Source organism: Pogona vitticeps, chromosome 4 (assembly GCF_051106095.1).
Source record: "Pogona vitticeps strain Pit_001003342236 chromosome 4, PviZW2.1, whole genome shotgun sequence".
NCBI lineage: Eukaryota > Metazoa > Chordata > Lepidosauria > Squamata > Agamidae > Pogona > Pogona vitticeps.
The window spans coordinates 212,453,740-212,474,188 of record NC_135786.1 but is presented as its reverse complement, the minus strand read 5'-3'; the positions used below and the strand labels follow the sequence as shown (position 1 = coordinate 212,474,188).

The window sequence follows — 20,449 nt, the reverse complement described above, 5'->3', positions numbered from 1 at the left end:
CCTAAAGAAATTTATGAAAACCTAGGTTGGAGGGAAGGCTGATACCTTGCAAGACAGTGTGCCAGAACAGAAAGAAGGAAAATGAGTAGGACTGACAGGACTATTGGAATACACTGAGCTCAGAGTGTCAAGAGACTTTTATTACATAATTAGATGGTACAGTCAATCCCTGATGTCCTCTTTCTCTACTCCCCATTGTTTGCTCTCAGTTTTTTTGTAATGTCTATTTTATGTAACTTGTTTTATATATATTTATTGTTTTATTTTTATGTTGTTAGCCGCCTAGAGTGGTCTTAACTGACCAGATAGGTGGGATATAAATAAAATTAATTAATTAATTTGGTATCTGCTGTTATTCTAGGAGTGAAACAAAGGGAGTGAAAAAGGACAGTAATACTCTTTTCAGGTTCAGCTTTGAGGTTTGGCAGGTGCTGCTTATATTAACTCTTTATTTTTTAAAAAATGTTTGGCCAACTGAAATTAATGAAAATCACTGTGAGATCCTGGGTGTGTGTGCTTAGAAAAGATAGGGAGAAAAGTCTTCAGCAAACAGCACATTCATATGGTTCTTTTAGTTCACTTAAAGGAGCTGGCAAATGTTCCCATTTGCTTGAGTATAAAGTAAATCATGGGAAGTGTATTTTGTTTTCTGCCAGACAAAATTGCTTGGGTTAATGAAATCACCATGCCCCTCTTTTGTACTTTTAATAGTGGGAAGTCAGAATATATAGAACCCGCCAAGAGGGCCCATATTGTGCCCCCGCCGAGAGGAAGGGGCAGGGGAGCGTTTGGTCAAGGCATTCGGCCCCATGACATATTCCGTCAGAGGAAGCAGAACACAAGCAGGCCGCCTTCAATGCACGTCGATGACTTTGTGGCAGCAGAGAGCAAGGAAGTGGTTCCACCAGATGGCATCCCGCCCCCCAAGAGGCCACCTAAAGTGTCACAGAAGATCTCTTCCCGAGGAGGATTCTCTGGGAACCGAGGAGGACGAGGAGCCTTTCACAGCCAGAATCGATTCTTCACACCACCTGCTTCAAAAGGTAAGTTCTCTAGTCGATATGGAGTGTATAGACTTGATGGCCCTTGGGAAACAAAACTGGGATTCAGTTATCCTGCATATTCCTTCTTGTGAAGGTCTGCATAGTAATGTTGCTATTTTTTTTATCACTGCCAGTAAAAGTCCTGTGGTACAAATGCTATGTATCTCTTGGCTTTTCCACACACCTACCCTGTTACTACTTCTGATTTACAAATGGAATTGAGAAAGTCACACAATTGACTTGCTCAGGGCCTCTCACTGAAGCCTCGATAAATGAAAACTCCCATTCCAAATCAGAGCTGAATGCTTTGGCCTACGTAGCAAAGCTATAGTGCCGCTTTTGGTCACTTAAGCAAACATAATGGCTTTTAAACTCAGATGTGAAATTGAATATTGAAGAATTGAGATATGTGCAGTCTGTAATTGGCTTGATCATTGTGTTTTTCTCTTAGGAAATTACAGCCGTCGCGAGGGTGCTAGAGGGTCAAGCTGGAGCGCGCAGAGTTCTCCACGAGGGACATACAATGAAAGCAGAGGGGGCCAGAGCAATTTTAACAGAGGCCCACTTCCACCTTTGAGACCATTAAGTTCTGCAGGTATGTGACCTTTTTTATAGTACACTGAAAATTAAATGCAGAGTTAAATTGAACAATTGATTCCCTCTTTCTTTTATGAAATCTATAATGGGGACTGGACTCTTTAACTTCCAGAATTCTTCAATAATTCCTCAGGTAGAATTCTGGGAGTTACAGCCCACAGGCTCACATTTTCACCCTTACCCTATACTTCAGTCACCTAAAGAAGGGCCTAACATAGATGTATCATGGCCTAGCTTCCTGTTAAAAAAGGAAGCTGCTCCAGTGCTCTCTGGGAGTCCTAGGACTTCTGAGAGGTGTAGTCCCGCTGCCCACTTGACCTGCATCTTGCCATATCTCCCCATTAGAATGGCTAGCAATGGGGGGGGGGACAGCTGAGGAAGTTATAATTTCATCATGTTCTACCAGATTTCTGGTTTATAATTGAAACTGGTTGATTGATTGATCATCATTTGTAGGCTGCCTTTCTACAAATGAGGAGACTCAAGGCAGTTCGCAACACTGAAACAAGTAAAATTAAAAACACAATTATCCAAATAAAATGCATTAAGTGATTAAAACACTTAAAACTTTAAAAACAAACTTAGTTAAAAAACAACATGTAGGACTAAAAGCCTGTCTGGGTCTTTAGCTGTCAGTGAAAGAATAAAAAGGGAGGGGGGGCAGCCTGATCCTCCCAAGGGAGAGCATTCCATACATTTCCTATATAGAGGATTCAGTCTCAGATACCAGATCTGTTATGCCAGAACCAGACTGTGCACATATATAAACAGCCTGGTATCTACAAATCATATTAACCTATAGAAGAAACTATGCCTCAGCCATGTGCGATTTGTTAAACAAAGGCAGACCCAAGCACTTCCGACTGGATTGAGCTATCTGGACTCAGTTGGGTTTTTTTATTACACTTATATACTGCTTTTCTACAAAGGTATCCGATAAAGCTTATGAAACAAAAAGGCAATACAAAAAAGTTTGATTTTTTTTTTAAAAAATAGAGCACTATCAACCTGTTGTTGGCCTTAATTCTGTGGCCAGGGCCTCTTTTTGTGATCCTAGACTTAAATCCCCAAATGAGGACTTCTGTATGTTGGTTGTGAAAAGTGCATAATTTCAGAACTAGTAAAATAGGAGTGGTAAATATGCACCTAATAGATTTGGGCTGTTTGAAGTCTAGCCTCTCAGCAAAATTATCAAACTTACTCTTTTGTCATGCTGCTTAAAATGTGTTTAAGGCGTTAAATATGATTTTGAAGTAGGGATAAACAACTTTGTGAGGTACATGGGCCAGTTTTCTGGTCATAGGATCCAAGGGGGTCCACATCAGCCCCTTTAATGACAAAAATTTGACATAAAAAGTGACTGTTGTTAAAAGCCATATCTGAGTTCATTTTTATGGGTCTGGAGTTTTAGAGAGGCTATACCCATTTTATTGCAAAACCCCTTGAGCTGCGAGTTTCTAGGAACAGAAAGTGAAATTTATTTAAAGGGTGGGGGGCTGGAAAAACTTCCCTGGGAGGCCACATGCAGCCTCAAAACTATGCTTGCCCATTCCTATTTTAAAGTATTTCAGTTCTTTCAAGGTAGTTTTATTTATTGTGCTCTGTTTTAAGATTTGTTTATATATAAATACTTCAGTATTTTATTTAGAAAAATCAATTGAAATAGTCTTCGGTTTGATTATAATGGAATGTACTTGGTATGGAATATTCATTTCAGTGCAGCTTCCTTCTATACAGTTGTGCTCAGAACTTCAGCCCCAATTGGTTTGTCTGGAGTGCATTGCATCAAAGTCTTACTACTTTGGATAGTATGGGGAAGGTCCTCTGGATGGTGGAGGAGGCAATGTATTGTCACAGAGAAAGGGCTGTTTCACAAAGTGTCCATAGGGAGATGGGTTGGCCTTTGTTTATCTCTTGAAATGAAATTGCTACTCTACTGTTCCATTCATTCCTCTTTTGTTGTTGTTTCTGTTTAAGGTTATCGGCCAAGTCCTCGTGATCGTGCCTCCAGAGGCCGTGGTGGAATTGGGCCCTCTTGGGCAAGCGCAAACAGTGGCAGCAATGGTGGCTCAAGAGGAAAGTTTGTTAGCGGAGGCAGTGGAAGAGGGCGGCACGTCCGTTCTTTTACCCGATAAAACTTTTGGGAATTGCCAGACAGAACCTTTCAAGAAGGGGACGGTGCTTACGCATTTGAGGACCACGGCTAGACTTTTAACTGGTATCTGAGGACAGCAGCCTGATTTTTTTTTAAAGGAATCCAATTTTGTTTGATACGAAATCAGATTTCAATAAAACTTTTTTTGTGCGTGTACTGTTGCCTATATTTCCTGGCACAATGGCAATGGGCTAGAAGTACAAATGCAGGTTTGCTTTAAAAAGCTTACAACGAGCTGTCATCTGGAGTATACTGCTGCTCCCAGCCAGCAGTAAAGCAGTCTTGAAGCAGCCATGATAGTGTACTCTGATTTAGTATCAAGGTGATCAGATTGATTTAAATCTCAATTTAAATTTTTTAAAAATCTATTTTTAAATTTAAATTATGAATAAATTTAAAATATTTTTAAATTTAAATTTAAATTAGATCAAATTTTACCCCGTTTAGTATAAAGCCATGCCAGTGCAGCTGGACTTTGTTTTTTACAGCATTAGGGAGACAGAGACCCTCTGGTGCTTTGGACAGCAGGGTTGAGCAGCACTTGCACAAAACTCCAGCTATTTAATTAACGAGTCCACTTTCAGATGCAGACTTTTGGGAAAATGACAAATCCCTTACAAATTGTTAATAAAATGTAGGGTTGTTTAGTGGCAGCATTCAGTTAATATAAGTGTGACGGGATGTCTTTAAATCTAATCTTTCAAAGTGACTGTAATAATCACTGTGGCTTCCTCACCCCCACCATGGATCAGAAACAGTGCCATAAGCTTGTGTGCAGCTGTCACAATTCCTTCACTTGTTTCAGTTCTGCTAGAAACTTTCTCTGTAGGGACTAAAAACATAGAGGTTTTCCTTTCCTCCAGAGCACACACATCTAGATAAGACCACAGCAACAAATAATTACGTGAGGCAACCAGGACTTGAGGACTGCCTCAGAAAAATGACAGTTGACACAATTTACAAAAAAGCTTCGTTATGTGCAGTGTCATTTTCAGAATAAGGAAGAATAGTTCCCTTGAATGAAATATTTTATGTTTCAAAGCCAAGCATACAAAAGGGGACCTTCATAAATGTATGAATACAGCATTTTTAAGTGCAGTGTCATTTTTATATCCATTGCCCACTTCACATGCACTGCCTGTTTGTCCCATTTACCTTTAAGCTTGTTTTCCGCTGCATGTATGAGTTGAGATCTACTGGATATACTTTCATGTTCTGATGGGGACATAGACTGATGGGAGTTGCAGACTAATAATCTCTGGAGGGCTACTTATTCTTCATCTGTGATTGAAGCTGATGTCTTGTTATCTGTTTTCTCCAGTGAAATATTTCTGTGCTCCCTTTCAAGGCAAAGCCTTTCCAAGGCACCTTACAAAAGATAATTTAAGCTCATCTATAGGGATACTACAAATGCCTCAATACTTTTAGATGAGGCTTCCTACTTTCCTTTGACCCATTCATTCATCTGCAATACATTCTTCTATGCCCATTTACCAAGCTAGTTTGGAGTGAACATACCTTTTCCTTTCTTAGCCTTATATCTAACCCTTCTTGGATGCCCAGTGCTGCAGTCTGAAGCACTCTGTTCTAATGGTGAAAAGATGTTGGGTTTTGAGAAATTCATTTCCACACACGGTTTATGACAATCTTGATTTCCTGTTCTCCTTGATGTTCCTGTCTGGATGGTAGGCAGCCAGATCAGCAGATCATGAAACTGGATCTAAGCACAGTGAAAGGGCTGCTGCTTTGTCTCCCTCTGACTCAGCACTGGCAGGTGACAACTGGAGAAAAGGGGACTCTCCAGTTGTCTCAGCTGTTACCTAGGCATGGTCGCAGTTGGATTACATCTCGTCTTTGACCTCTAAAAGCACTCTGATTAACTGAATTTGACCTTAATTTAAAAAAGAGATCTGTAAACTTATTCTGTCCCCATAATTGCAGAAACACATACCCTAACATATTTTTATTAATTCACAAACAGTATTGCTTTGTAGTAATTCAGCACCTATAAAAAACTAACAATTCTTTATACCTGCAACTACAATAGTCTTTGAAGTTAGGTAGTAAATACAACTTTGGAAGATACGTTAGTCTAAGAGCTCCTTTTGCACTGTTGTTTTTCTATTATGACACATCATTTAATGTGACACAAGATTCAACATAACAGTAAAAAGGAGGGTTTCTAATCTTATACTGGGAAGGCTAGCATGGTTGTTAACAGGACCAGATCCTCTGCCTTACTAAATGCTGTTGTATTGGCAGCGGGGGTGGGGATCTACAACTATGTAGGCAACTTTGATGTTCAGGGAGTCTTAAAGCCTCTACCATCATTATAAGTTCTTTTGAGGTGTTATATGATCAGAGGATTTTATTTTAGGTGGTGTGCATCAAAATAACTCCCAGAGTAAACTACATATAACCCAGGACTAGAAACAAAGGTGAAGCAATTACTATTTCCAATGAAAGGGGTGCTGTCCTGAGACTCAAAGACTGTATCGTCTAAATCAGGGGTCTCAAATATGCGGCTTGGGGGCCATTTGCTGCTGGATGATAGTTTGCGGCCCCCGCCTTGTCTGCCCCCCAAAGCACCCACGCATCCTCTGCTGTCAAAAGTAAACAAAAAAGCCTCATCTTGCTCGCCAGCTCTCTCCCAAGACAGCACCTCTTGCACCCTCCATCTGGAACTGCAGCCTGCCAGCCAGCAGTTCTGGATGGAGGGTGCAAGAGGAGCTGTTTTGGGGGAGAGCCGGCACGCTGCCAGAAATTTTCCAGTGAGCACCCGAGCCGCCGCCGCACAATGCCTGAGAGCGGAGCTCACTTCTGGCCCATCCTCGAAGAGCGCCTCCAAGCCACCAAAAGCAGTTGCTGCTGCCTCCGAGGAGCCAGAGGGATCATGGCCGGCAATGAGGGCTTGTGCGTGCCCCTCCTCCTCCTCGGAGCCCCAGCCAGGCTAAGGAAACTCCTGGGCAGCTTCCTCGGTCTCTTGCTCTGCTTAGCGGAAAATCTGATGTGGCCCACCCTCACTCAGACTCTGCCTCCAGCGGCCCCCAGGTAAATTAAGTTTGAGACCCCTGGTCTAAATGAATGAAAGTAGCCATTTTACACTGACTGCTTTTCTAATAAGAAAATGTATTGCTCAACCCCTATTTTTGCAAACAGAGGAAAAATGTTAGGCACCCACAAGGTATCAGAACTTGATTTGCAAGAAGAAATACAACTAGATCCCAACCACTAACTATAGCAGTGTCCCACATACAGGTTTCTGACTCACATGGTTGTCTACCAAATCTTTACTGTAACAGAGACACCGCAAATTATATTCTCTTCTGATATAAGGTATCTGTATAGACCTTACATTTTCTTTGAACCCGACCCACTGAAAGTATACAGCTGCCCTGTTGTACAAGTAAATGTTGAGAAATGGCCCAAACAATCACCTTTGAAGTTTGCAAATTGCATGAGATAAAGTAGTTGAGGTAGCTTATTCATTAACCTGGAACTGAAAATCGTTCATGTGTGGCCTTATTGTGCTCGGCACTGGAAGATTTTTTTTTTTTTTGCTAAAACACTGAACTGTGTTATTCAGCCAGTTCTTGTACAAAATCACAGGGCTCACAAACAAATCTGCACTGTGTGTCCTCAGTGAGAAGGAGCCTGTTTGTATAGAAGGGAAAGAGAGAGACCTTTGGACAAGAGTGAACTAGAAATGGGCACTTCCTATTTGCATCCAGTTGTGCAACACTCAGCCCACAGGTGTCACGGCAGTCCACTCTCGCCCCCCAGAACGAGCCTGGTCCATCAGCATTGTTGTTGCACCAATCATGGAGAGCAGTCCCACCAGTGCTTCCCTGCCTCTCCCCACAGCCGAACACTCCAGCGAGGAGGTGGGAAGGTGAGTCATCTGCTGAGTGGTCGGTTGTAGGGAGAGGCAGGGAAGTGCTGGTGGGACTACTGCAATGCCAATGCTGATGGACACGTGCACCATACGGAGCCCAGTGAGTGGACCAGGCTGGTTCTGGGAGGCAGGAATGGACCACCATGGCACTTGTGGTGCCATCCTTTGTATTTGTATCCCTTGGATACGAATACAAAGTGTCCATGTCTAGAATGAACACAACAGAAAATAAGTTTTCTACATGAAAACAATGGACATTAAATTCTAAATCTTAAACAGCAAGAATCTAAGCATGCTATCTTTCAACTACAGTCATTCAGAACCTCATCTAAGTGGGGTTGGGGATGATCCCAAAGAAATGAATGGATCTCCAGAAACCCCAGCACTGGTGGACTTGACCTTGTTTAGGTACATCGGTAAGTTCCTTTTAACATTAGTTTTGCCCTTTAGGAGTGAGTTAGAGAGCAAAGGGAGGATCAAAACCCAGTATCTCTAGCTGTTCATAGAAAAGCAGGAGCTTGAAGCTTCTTTCAATTCATATGACAGTCACCTCCCGGGGTTTTCGCTTCATACTCTCCAGGCGTGTCAGAGTCCGGATGTTCCCTACTTTCTTGCTTCCATCCCTGGTTAATCGACAGTCTTTCTGGAGACCCTTCATCAACTCCAGCAATTCTCGTTTCTCTAGCTCTGCCTGCTCCAGCTCTTGCCGATGTTGCCTCTCTGTTGCCATCAGAGTCTGGATGTCAGACATCATCCTGGACATCTGACTCTGAAAAACATGAATAGGGTATTTTAGAAAAGCAAGAAATGTATCATTGATACTACCTCTTGGTGAAAAAGAAAAAAATCACAATGTTCACAATTTTATATCACATATTTTCACCCTTCCTTTAAGAATCTCAATATGGCTAGTTAAGGGTTCCCTCTAATTTATTCTTGAAACAACTTGTGAAGATTGGTTATGCTGAAGAGTACTGAATGTAAGGTCAACTCAAGACTGCCACCAAAGTTCAGCACTCACTGCTATCCCAAACTGCTTATTTAGAATTTTGCTCCTGCATCTGTATTTTCAAATAGGGATCTGGTGGTAAAAGATTAGATACATGAAAACAAACAGAGTTGGGCAATACCTTTATTGGCCCACTCGAACATTTTCTGGGTGGGGAAGTGAGATTTTTGGAACCTTCAGAACTCTTAATCAGGCAGGATGCTGGATAGAAAACAGCAGAATGGAGATGTAAAATCAATTCTTTCTCTCTCTAGGTTTAAATACAAAGGGGTTGCAAATTACCTTTGCACCTCCAGGAATGCAGGATCTATTGCATATCTCTACAGACAATTTGGTCATACCACAGTTCTAACAGTTCTCTAAACATGCAGTCAGAATTTAAGTAAATATAGGTTCCAAAGCTGTAACCTGAGTCTGGTCTGAATGAATGTTGAACTTTTCTGCTGCTTTCATCTCTTGTCAAGTTGTGCAACACTCAGCCCAGTGAAGAATTTTGGAAGATGTGAATGTCGAGTTGTTCTTTTTGAAAAAAATGCAAACCAAGTTGGAGTTTTGCTCAGTTCTGCTTCTTTATTTTACTTATGGACCATATAGTAGGGGTTTTTTTGGCCAAAAATATCTAAATGTTCATAGAGTGGTAGAATATACCAGATGGGCGGGATATAAATTGAACAAACAAACAAATAAACAAACAAACAAACAAATAAATGGTACAGGCAAGTTAGACCAGTGTTGCTCAGCATCAGTCCTAGAAGCTCATAGAGAGCTATATAGGATCACAACAAAAGACCATCTAGTCCAGCATGCTCTTTACACAGGGTCAACTGTGGTCAACAGGAAGCCAACTACAAAGACAGGAGTACAACTGTACTCTGCATCTCATGTTCCCTAGCAACTGATAGAGACCTGCTTTCTAGACAACTCTTATTAATGAAAGAAGAGGTTAGCATCTCCATAAGGAATCCCATTTCAAGCTGTCATTCACATACATCCCATGAAGAGATACAAGCTCCCCTATCCTGTGGCAATTTTTTTCATTTTGAACACTAACATTCAATATTTCATCCAGGCAGGATGTGATGTTCTCAATGCCAATACGCTTTAAAAAGAGCCAGCCATTCTGTGTCTACATTTTTTTTGCCACCTGAAAGGTCTCTCTTTCACTTTCACAGGAAAGATGAGAAGTAGACTTTGTTGTATTTGCCATGTTGGGCTGCGAATTCTGCCAGACCGGAACAACAGATGCTATTAGGCCAAGTCTAATAGAATGGAGAAAGCAGGCTAGATGGGACAAAGATGGGAATCTATACTCCCCAGTAGCCCTGCATGTATGAACCATGTTCATGTTTGAAGCCCACCAACAGTCTTGTCCTGTTACCCCAGTAGGTGAGTGAAAGGAGGATAGCCTTCAGTGGATGGGGATATTTAGCAGGGAGGACCAGACCAACTCAGAAGAAGGCCAGTTTTTTAAATGAGATTGGCACCAGAGAGTGTCCACCAATCTCCAGTAACAATGCTGCTTTTGCTCTTTTGAACTCTAGTTGGAGTACCTGCTGTCAAAAAGCACTGGTTCTAAAATAGAACCAAGTGCATATTTGAAGACAGAAAATTCAGCATAGAATAAAGCAGGCTCGAAATCAACACAGGCAACGCTTATGGGACAAACCAATTCATATCCAGTGACGATACCTTCAACTCTTCGATTTCATTTTGCAATAGGCTTTCTTTTTGCACCATATGCCTCCTTTGAGAATCCAAGCGAGATTCCATCTCATGTTTTGCCTCTTCCATTCGGTAGATCATTTCTGATCTAAAAAAATTAAGCAAGTCACCTTTAGTAAGCCTCACAATTTTCCCTGCAGCTTTATTTCTAAGGAATATTGTGGCACTTTAAATACTTGATTGGGGCGGGGGGGGGGGTTTGAAGGACTGCAACCTATTTAAATAGTGCAAAATCCTCTTTATTTTTGCTATAAAATCCCCAGACCTTCCTCTGTCTTAAAAAGGAAAAGGTAGCAACAGCTTCCTGACAGGTTTTTACCAGTGACTTGGAAACTACAGGGAGATTGGTCTGTTTTTGCAAAACATTTTCTTGATTCACAGAGGTGGGAAGAGACTGTTACAGGTGGCAGGCCTGAATTGCCACTTCACTAGCAATGAAAGCTTTCACTGTCAAAATATGAGCAGCAGCCAAGGAGAAGGCGTGGTTGTGTGTTCAGTTGTACCTGAGCAGTTCTAGTTCTGTTCTTAGCTCTGCCACACAGTTGTGTTGCACGTCGTCTGCACTGAGGATGGCAAAGCCACAACCGTTGGGGCATTCACGGCTGCGATACTCGCACACTGCCAAATGGCTGTGCAAGTTACGCCGCTCAACTTGAACTGAGCAACCTAACAGAAAAGCACAATGCGGGAGGAAACAGAGTAGGTAACTTTATTTTCAATATTATTTATTTATGACCTTTCTATCCTGTTTTCCTACTAAAAATCATGAAAAATAAGTCACAAACAAGTTGAACAACAGAAATATTAATACTGATACTCAGTAAACATCAAGCAAGCTGATTTGAAGAGATTTGTTTTGTGACTGAAAGCGGCAAGAGCTTCAACTGATGGCAGGTGGAGCTGAGTGTTACCCTCATTTTAACAGTGTGCATAGGTGAACAAAACATGCAAACGATGAACAACAGCATCAACTTTGGAAGCCCACATCATAATCTAGATGTCTGTGCATTTTAACAATCAGCATTAAAATATCAGAAAATCACTACTCCCAGAATATTTTTCCAAAGAATCATTTCATTTTCAAAAACCTTCTGATGTTGAAACATCAGCTGTTTATCTACTTGTTAGATTTATGTCTCGTCTTTCCTCCAATGGATTCGAGTCAGCGAAAATGCTCCTCCTACATTTTTAGCTTCCTAGGAACCCTGCAATGCAGATCAGTCTGAAGAGAGCACGACTGGCCCCCAGTCACCCAGTGGGTTTCGTGGCCAAGTAGGGATCTGGGCCTGTATTTATTCACTACAATCTGAGAACTTGGTGGAGAAGGGAGACACTTGCGGCCCTCTAGATGCTATTTGGCTCCACCTCCCCATGTCAGAATGTCTAAGTAGGTAACAATTTAAAAAAAATACCAGATTACTCCTGCATGTGAAGGGGATTTCACAGAGAAACAGAAATATTAAAAGGGTTATGCAAAACAGCCACCAGCTCCAGGACACTCCCACCCCAACTATATTCTGAAAATATGGCACTATACTCAAAATGGAGAGCCCTTTTACATACCGCTGTTGGAGCAGGGAATCCGGCTGTATTCACATTCACGTTCATGTCGGTGAATAGATTCCAGTGAACACACCATTTCACACCCACAATCTCTGTTTCTGCAGTGAAGCTGCAGTCGATTAAGGTCATTCTTCATGTATCTGGATACAGAAGTTAATTCCTTCATTCTTGCAATACCATGAGAGGATTTTACTTTCGTAAGATTGTTTTGCACCACAAAGGAACCAATAATCAGGAAATATTGAAATACCACTACTCAGGGAGACACAAGATATTGGCATAATGAACACAGGAGAAATGAATGAAATTGTGATGTTACATGTTTCCTACTTTCCTGAGCAGTAAGAAATGGTAGTGGCAGAGCTGCTACCTTTAATTTCTTTTGGCACGAGACCATGAGAGACTTTTATAAGGTTTAGTTTCTTTACAAATATACAGGTAGAGCACCTGTGAAAATCAACAAAAATATTTCTTGCTCTCTTTTAGACTTCTATCTAGAAGCAGCCTGAAATACATCCAACGTTTCTCTCTCAGCCTGCTCCTTCTTTAAAATGCCTTTGTTCCCTGCTCCAGTGGTTGCTTTCGTTCTTTAACTCATGCACACTGTTGCCGGATGCTCCCTCTTAGCTGGGCTGGAGTCAAAACTTTGTTCACGGTTGCCTTTCCCATTCAAAAACAGTCCAGTGAGACACTTGTACTGATAAATCATCCTTCAATAATTACTTAGCCATAATATCCCTACCCTTATCTCAAATGTCCAACTCTGATGAGTCATCGCTTTTTAAAAAATCACAGTGGTGACTGACCTGATAACCAGATATCAAACATCACACTTCAAGGAGGGTGCTGATGACCTGGAACAAGTTCAGATTAGGAGGCTGGAAACCAAGCCGTATGAGGAAAGACTGAAAGAACTAGCCTTGAGAAAAGACTAAGGGGAGGTAGGATAGCACTTTACAAACTCTTGAAAGGCTGTTGTCATACAGAGGAGGGGCAGGATCTGTTCTCAGTCATCCCAGAGTGCAGGACATGCAAAAATCGGCTCAAGTTACAGGAAGCCAGATTTCAGTTGAATATCAGGAAAAACTTCCTAACTGTTAAAGCAGTATGATGGTGGAACCAGTTACCTCAAAAGGTAGCGAGTGCTCCAGTACTGGAGGCATTCCAGAGAAATTTAGACAACCACCTGGCAGATTTCCTTTGATTTGTATTCCTGCATTGAGCAAGGGGTTTGACTCGACGACCTTATAGACCTTTTTCAACTTTACAATTCTATGATTCTATGAACACACACCATCTTAATTTCTTATACTTTCGCCACCTTGGATCTATAACGTATGTTTATTGGTTTTATTGTTTTTAAATTTGTAAACCACCCAGAGTAGACCTTTGGACAGACAGACAGACAGACAGACAGACAGACAGATAGGGTGGTTCAGAAACAAGATCTCTTCAAATGGAAACCGACTAAATCTATCCTAAACAATTCCATGATTGGATATGGCATACAGAGAAGTAGTCGCTCTTAGAGGTAGCCCAGATCCCCCTCCCCTGACACTGCATTTCACAGTCGCTCAGGCCACTAATGCTGGAATAGAACTAGTGATATTGGGAAGTGGCTTTTTTGTGATATGAGCTTGTTACGTACCTATACAGAGGTCGCAGGATAGGCAGGTCCAGTGGCTGACGATCCTCCGGGCAGCTGTTGTGATGAACAAGCCATCCATGTATGCAGGAAGTACAGAAAGCATGTTCACAGGGAGCCTGCAGAGGGTCTTCGAGGACATCTCGGCAGATAGAGCACAGTAGGCCTTCATTAACGTAGCCAACAAACCGCTCAATGTCATAACCCATTTTCTCCAAGACCTTCAACCAAACAGAGGCAGCAAACACAGAATTCACTGTAGCTGAAAAACAGTGGCCACTTCCCACATGGTCGTCCAAAACCCAGGGCGATACACTCAGGGCATCAGCTACGCCTCTAAAGATCTATGGAGGCATAAAAATCCAATGTGACGTAACAGTGTAGGAACAGGACCGAGAAGTTCCAGAGTCTCGCCCTCTGCAAGCCACTAAACACATCGAGTGACCACAGTCTTTTCCCACACTCTCAACAAAAACTACCTTACAACTGTTGTAAGAAAAAAGCAGCAAAAACAGCCACATAAGGTGCCTTGAACTCAGTGGAGTCAATATTTGGAAGGTAACAGAATTCAACATGCTAATTTATTAATAATGTTCAGATCTAACAAAATAATCTCAGAGGAATCATGTGAAAACAGTAAAGGAGTGTCAGCATTATACGAGTTTATTGACAGCAAAGAGGAAAATACAATGCAATATGATCCTCGGTTTCTTTTTAAACGAGGGGTATAAATTATAGAATCACAGGCATCTTAATACCAAATGGTCTCACTTTGGAGGCAATTCAAAGCAATTCACTTGTACGTACAGCCACAGGATTTACCTTCCCCTCCTTGGGTCAGTTAGCCACACCAAGGCCATTCATGTGGCACTCAGTTTGTGTGCTGGACGTGGACAATCTATGCCCGTGAGCCATGAAAATCCCTCTCAGCGCATGATCTACCACAATGGGATGTTGGAAAGATACAGTGGATGATGTGAAGAGAATAGACTCAGTGGAGCGACAGAGTGCCAAACTACAACTATCTTTAACATGCTTCTAAAAATGCATAAAGGAAAGGAGGGGCAACTATACAAGAATCCAGAAAAAAACTGAGTGGTAGATTGTGGCTGAATCTTCTGAAGAGAATAAAAAAAGGAACCAACAGATAGTTACATCTGTGAGTTATACGTAGTATAACCACGTAACCAAGGAAATAGGCTGCCCCACCACCACAAGTGTGCAAAACTCTGAAAAACAAAAGGAAGCCTAGATACTTTGGGGGGATATACACTTAATGGTGTGTGAATGTGTGAGAGAGATCCCTTTTTGGTAAAGCTACAGGTGGCCATTAGTTTGGGACTTCCTTCTACTGTATCACATTTCCAGAAAAAAAAAGTGATAGCATCTTTTCTTTCAGGTCTCCTGTTTCTCCTTGCAGAAACTAATTGGATAAAGATATATAATACTTTCTTTTTCTTCATTAAGCATCTGATCAAAGTAGAAAGCGTTGGAGCACATAATAACTACATTCGTACATTTCATGTTGTATTCCTGTACAGCAGCATTTTGTGTTATTAAAATAGATCTATAAAAATAATGTTCTTCATTATCTGACTCTTTCTCTGAGAATTCAAAGGAAAAAGTTCAGTTGTTAAGTCTCCTGAGTAAGGGAGCCCTGTATTAATCCAAGTAGCAATTATATATACAAAAGACTACTATTCATAGTGCTATAGAAAATAATATTCACAATATACACAACAACTTACATTATAAAGATAGTGACAAGTGAAATCTGCAACAAAATATTGAGGGCTGGACTGTTTGAGATTTCAACCATTCCACACACAGAGAGCTTTTGAGAGCAAATTATTCTCGCTATTCAGTATAGTGTTTAAAAAGTACGGTAATTGTAATTATAGTGTTTGAAAAGGAATTTGTTATATTGCTTGTTGCTCTGTTATTTTTAATTACTTAAGAGAACTCATTAGAACTGATAAGAAAATCCAATAAAATTTCTGTCAAAATTCCTCTAATGATGCCCTTAAGAAATGACTGGTGGCGCTGTGGGTTACACCGCAGAAGCCTCTGTGCTGCAAGGTCAGAAGACCAGCAGTCATAAGATCAAATCCACACGACGGAATGAGCGCCTTGTCACTTGTCCCAACTCCTGTCAACCTAGCAGTTCAAAAGCATGTAAAATGCAAGTAGATAAATAGGTACCACCTCGGTGGGAAGGTAACAGCGTTCCGTGTCTAGTCGCGCTGGCCACATGACCACGGAAACTGTCTTTGGACAAACGCTGGCTCTACGGCTTGGAAATGGGGATGAGCACCACGCCCTAGAGTCAGACACAACTGGACTAAATGTCAAGGGGAACCTTTACCTTTTACCTAGCAAGTGTTATTTGGTGGCCAATGAAATTGCTTCATTTCTACTTGTTAAATGACTTTTGAAGTGTAATCTTGACATGTACTTTTATTGTACCATTTCACAGAAATTAACTCACTACAGAGAACTATGTTCCTAGTCACCCATTCTCAACTTCCTATTTAATCCCCTGGAACAGCTTCGTTTTTGTGGCAATGGAAGATGCTCTTTCTTAACTGGGCTGCCTTTTGGGCTTCCCCTTTGGTGGTGGAGCTGTCAAGATTTTTTTTTTTTTTTGTATTTCTGCAAACTTTGGGTTTCCTTTAGTCTGCTGATACTTCTGAACTTGCTCATAAGTGTTGTTTTGTCCACATAAGCAACAGACCTCATGATTAGCTGCTAGAAACAGAAGGAAAGATTATACTTGTTTGGAAAATTCCCACAGCCATAAATTGATGGAAATCTGATTTAGTATGTTTACTTGACTTAGTAAACAATAATAAGGCTTCAATCTTACTTCCATATTTAAGGGAGTACATGCACTGAATGTAACACAAATTACCACTGAACACGCATGCATACGGTTGCATTGTAAAAATGTGTTGTGCTTATTTTCTATACTGCATAATACTTGAACTGCAAAGAAGTAATCAAGATGAATCCAACATTCAAAAGAATACAAATGATCCCTTACCAGCAGTAATCACTAATTCTTGATGTTACTGAAACATCCATCTCACTTCAGCATTTCATACCAATAAAATGCAATAGCAAGAAAAATAAAACCTACTGAGTGGTATGACACCACCTAATTAAACAAACTTCTTCAAATTAAAAAAAAATACTACTTCCAAGCCTGGAGGTGAGTCTTCCTTGCAGACAGGATGGAACCGAAATTATTCTGCAGCATACACACTTCAGCCCCCAGAAAGAATAATTTTTTTCACAACAGCTCCAAAAATGCATTGGTTAGAATAAAGATGAGAAGACTTCAGATACGCAAACACGTGGGCATGTACTTTGTATTTTTAGCTGGATAGTGGCCTTCACCAACCATATTCAAAAGACATGTTTAGAATTAAAGGACTCTGAGCTCAACCATTGTTGTTAATATAATTCTCAGTCCTGCTTCATAAAAAAATCCACTAAACTGCTCTAAGTTACAATTTAGGATGGGTAAGGAATTATCAGTTTGTTGCTACTCTTGTTAAACAACTGGGACTCTGAAATCTTCGCTGATCTACTGCGATAAATAACACAAGGCTCTAACAGTAGATCTAAATCTACTTTCTGCTGTCTGTCCTTGGTTTAGAAAATAAACATAACTAAAAGAACAACAATCCAGTTTTGGAACACTGGACAGTAAAATATAGCTCTTCCTTCATTTTGACTGACTAAAAACAAAATTAGAAAGATGCCACCTGCTCACCACAGCAATTTTGATCTTCCCCTACATAAACACACAGTATTTAACGCTTTTGAATAACAGAAGCCAGCTGGAAACTTGAATTATAGCTCGATACACTAAATCAATACAATGCACATTCATATAATTATGTTCTGTTTCCTAATGACTTTTTGAAAGAGCACTGAACTAATGATTTTTCCCTGGAGCTGCTAAAACCCTCCGATAAAGGTCACATATCAAAGCATCTGTATAATGGAGAAGGGAGGAGGATTAAAAAAAAAACCCTTTGTGGCTAATATTATGGATTTGTTTCCACAAGGCAAAGCTAAGCATGTTCTCAACATGATTTTCAGCTTCCACCCTTTTAAGCTACATTTTCATTAAGTTTTAGCTGGATATTTTGTCTATAATCGAGAGAGGTACATGGAACAGGCTTGGAAAAACACTTTCCTACAAATGCTGGAAAAGCTCTCATTATGAAGGAGCTGGGGCTTTTGTCACAAGAGCTCCTAACATACAAAAATACAACATGAAAAATACTGCCTGTGCCGGTTGAGGCAGAACTGCTTTATCAGTGCCTCTCACCCCACTATATGGCACTTACATAGTACTATCAGGATGTATGGTACCTTACAGAGTGGCAGAGCCCTGCCTAAATATCCGTACTTGCAATCCAAAATTCAACTCGGGGTGACAATTAGAGAAAGGGGAAAGAGCTAGAGGCAATAAATCAACATGTTTAGATCCATGCTTCCAGCCAGGTGACAGAAGTCCACAGGAACAATGTAACTACACTAATGGTTTAATAAGAAAGACAGGATATGAAAAACATACAGACAACATCACACAAGTGTTCTGCAAAGAAAAATATATCTGTGCATTTATGCTTCTCCCCGACCCTATAAGCTGCCAGCCTCTAAAATCTTATTGTTTTGTGGCATCTTAAAAGACTAACAGATGTATAACAACATTAGCAGAGTTTTTAAGACTTTCATCGGACACACAAGAAGTTATCCATAACTGTAAGGTGTATAGGTACATGCTATGATCTAGACGACTAGCAGCCTCCTCTCAAACCAGCGCTGTCTAGGCTGCAACCCCCATCACTGCTGGTTCGGAATGATGGGAGAGGTAACTCAATACATTAAAAGGCCTCATGTTAAGGAATCCCACTGTTACAGAGGGGAAAAGTACATGGGGTTAGAAGAGAAGGCTAACAATAGTTGTTCACCAGCCCCCAAAAAGGAGCCTGTGACAACTGTTTTGTCAAACCTAAGATGTAAAACTGTCAATTTTAGAATGTACATGCTTAACCAAACCAATTACTGTATTTTTTTTGGGGGGGGGCTCAAAGAGGCCAATAAGGTTGCCTACTGGAAGGTGCCAGGTTCACACACGAGGCAAAGTGGACTCTAGTTCCTAAAAGTTTACACGCCGACCAGTATCTTAATTTTTAGGGTGCTAACCGCACGCCTTCCTCCCACTCGTCTCTGCTCTCCATCCACCTTCGCTAACCTGTTCTGTCCTCTTTTTTTTCAGTGCATCTTTTTAATAAGGAATCTCATGGCACCCTGAAAGGCTCTTTGCTCTGTGTGTGTGTGTGTGTGTGTGTGTGTGTGTGTGTGTGTTTCTGCCATTCTGTGTGTGTGTGTTTCTGCAATTCTGTGTGTGTGTGTGTGTGTGTGTGTGTGTGTGTTTCTCCCATTCTGTTTGTGTGTGTGTGTGTGTGTGTTTCTGCCATTCTCTCTCTCTCTCTCTGTGTTTCTCCCATTCTCTGTGTGTGTGTGTGTGTGTGTGTGTGTGTGTGTGTGTGTGTGTGTGTGTGTGTGTGTGTGTGTGTGTGTGTGTGTGTGTGTGTGTGTGTGTGTGTGTGTGTGTGTGTGTGTGTGTGTGTGTGTGTGTGTGTGTGTTTCTTTCTGCAACAATTTAACGCGGCTGCCCCAACCCTGAAAACTTTCTGAAGCAGCAAAGTCAACAGCAGGACGAATTCGTAACAAATCAGAGAAGCGAGCTCTTCCATCTCCCTCCCTGCCCATTTTCCGGGCCCACCTCCCACCGCCCGACTAGGACCATCCACCCCGCGAAGGAAAGAGACCCCCCAAAAACGACCCGGCGCCTCACCCCTTCCTTCTCCTTTATAAGCGCTCCAGCGGCAGCAGCAACTCGGCCGCCCGGGAGTGACGTCCGCACTTCCCCTCCCCCCACCGCCCCACACTCAGCCTCGGGGAGCAGGAAAAGCCCCGCCTTCTTCCTACCGGCGTAGCCCGGCGAGGCCTCCTCCAACCCTGCCCAGCGTAGCCTCAGAGCGCGTCGGTTCCGGCCGTTTTTCTCACTTGTTGTCATGGGCCGTCAAGGCGCCTCCGACTTGGGGCGAATGAGCGACCTCCAACATGCCCTGTCCTCCCCAGCCCTGCTCAGCTCTTGTAAACTCGAGCCTGTGGCTCCTTTAGGGAGTCAATCCATCACATATTGGGTCTTCCTCTTTTCCTGCTGCCTTCCACCTTTCCCAGCATTATTGTCTTTTCCAGGGAATCCTATCTGCCCAAAGTAAAACAACCGGATTTTCAACGTTTTTACCTCCAGAGGTTAATTCAAGCTTGATTTGTTCTAGGACCTATTTGTTCGTCTTTCTGGCAATCCAGAGTATCCACAAAGCTCCCCTCCGGTACCACATTCCAAACAAATTATTTTTTTTTCCTGTCAGCCGCCTAGAGTGGTCGCAATGACCAGATAGGCGGGGTATTTAATTAATCAATCAATCAATTAATTGTCCGGCTTTCACACCCATACGTGATCGGCAGTGAAAGTGTGGATGAACTTGGGCTGGTTCTCCAGTCGTACACTTTACACCTGATAATCTTATTTAGTTCCTTCACGCCTGCCCTTCCAAGTCTCCAGTCTTCTCATTTCTTGGTTGCAGCCTCCATTTGGATTGATTAGGGAACCAAGACATACAAAAACGCTAACTATTTCAATTTCTTCATTGCCAACGCTAAAGTTGTGTAGGTCTTCCGTAGTCATGATTTTTGTCTTCTTCAGGTTCAACTGCAATCCTGCTTTGGC

General features: G+C 41.7%; 2 protein-coding genes across 5 annotated transcripts in view; one reads left to right on the top strand and one right to left on the bottom strand.

The window, feature by feature from the left end:
- VIRMA (vir like m6A methyltransferase associated) overlaps window positions 1–3,951 on the top strand; it is a 41,529-nt gene extending 37,578 nt beyond the window's left edge. For both annotated transcript variants that reach the window (XM_020785351.3, XM_078393597.1), the window contains 3 exons: window positions 712–1,043; window positions 1,495–1,638; window positions 3,618–3,951. In XM_020785351.3, coding sequence (XP_020641010.3) covers window positions 712–1,043; window positions 1,495–1,638; window positions 3,618–3,775 — 634 coding nt within the window. In that variant the 3' untranslated portion in view covers window positions 3,776–3,951. The remainder of the gene's footprint in view (window positions 1–711; window positions 1,044–1,494; window positions 1,639–3,617) is intronic.
- On the bottom strand, window positions 120–20,333 carry LOC110074782 (uncharacterized). 3 transcript variants are annotated; one of them, XM_078393599.1, is made up of 7 exons: window positions 19,508–20,333; window positions 13,633–13,973; window positions 11,985–12,124; window positions 10,925–11,087; window positions 10,389–10,509; window positions 8,241–8,459; window positions 120–1,085 (listed from the first exon to the last, which is right to left on the bottom strand). In XM_078393599.1, exons 1-7 carry the CDS (start codon window positions 19,727–19,729, stop codon window positions 1,053–1,055), a joined length of 1,239 nt encoding a protein of 412 aa, XP_078249725.1. In that variant the 5' UTR covers window positions 19,730–20,333; the 3' UTR covers window positions 120–1,052. The 3 variants fall into 3 exon arrangements, with proteins under 3 accessions (XP_078249725.1, XP_078249726.1, XP_072855231.2); XM_078393600.1 differs by having other exon boundaries at window positions 13,633–13,850; XM_072999130.2 differs by lacking the exon at window positions 120–1,085 and having other exon boundaries at window positions 7,812–8,459.
- Window positions 20,334–20,449: the final 116 nt, after the last annotated feature.

What these genes read in the sequence shown, in the direction of transcription:
- LOC110074782 (XM_078393599.1), bottom strand. Translation starts at nt 19,729, where the DNA reads ATGACAACAAGTGAGAAAAACGGCCGGAACCGACGCGCTCTGAGGCTA. An exon ending in ATCCTGCGACCTCTGTATAG is followed by an intron (nt 12,125 to 13,632) that starts GTACGTAACAAG and finishes TTCTGTATCCAG; the next exon opens with ATACATGAAGAATGACCTTA. An exon ending in ACAGAACTAGAACTGCTCAG is followed by an intron (nt 10,510 to 10,924) that starts GTACAACTGAAC and finishes TAATTTTTTTAG; the next exon opens with ATCAGAAATGATCTACCGAA.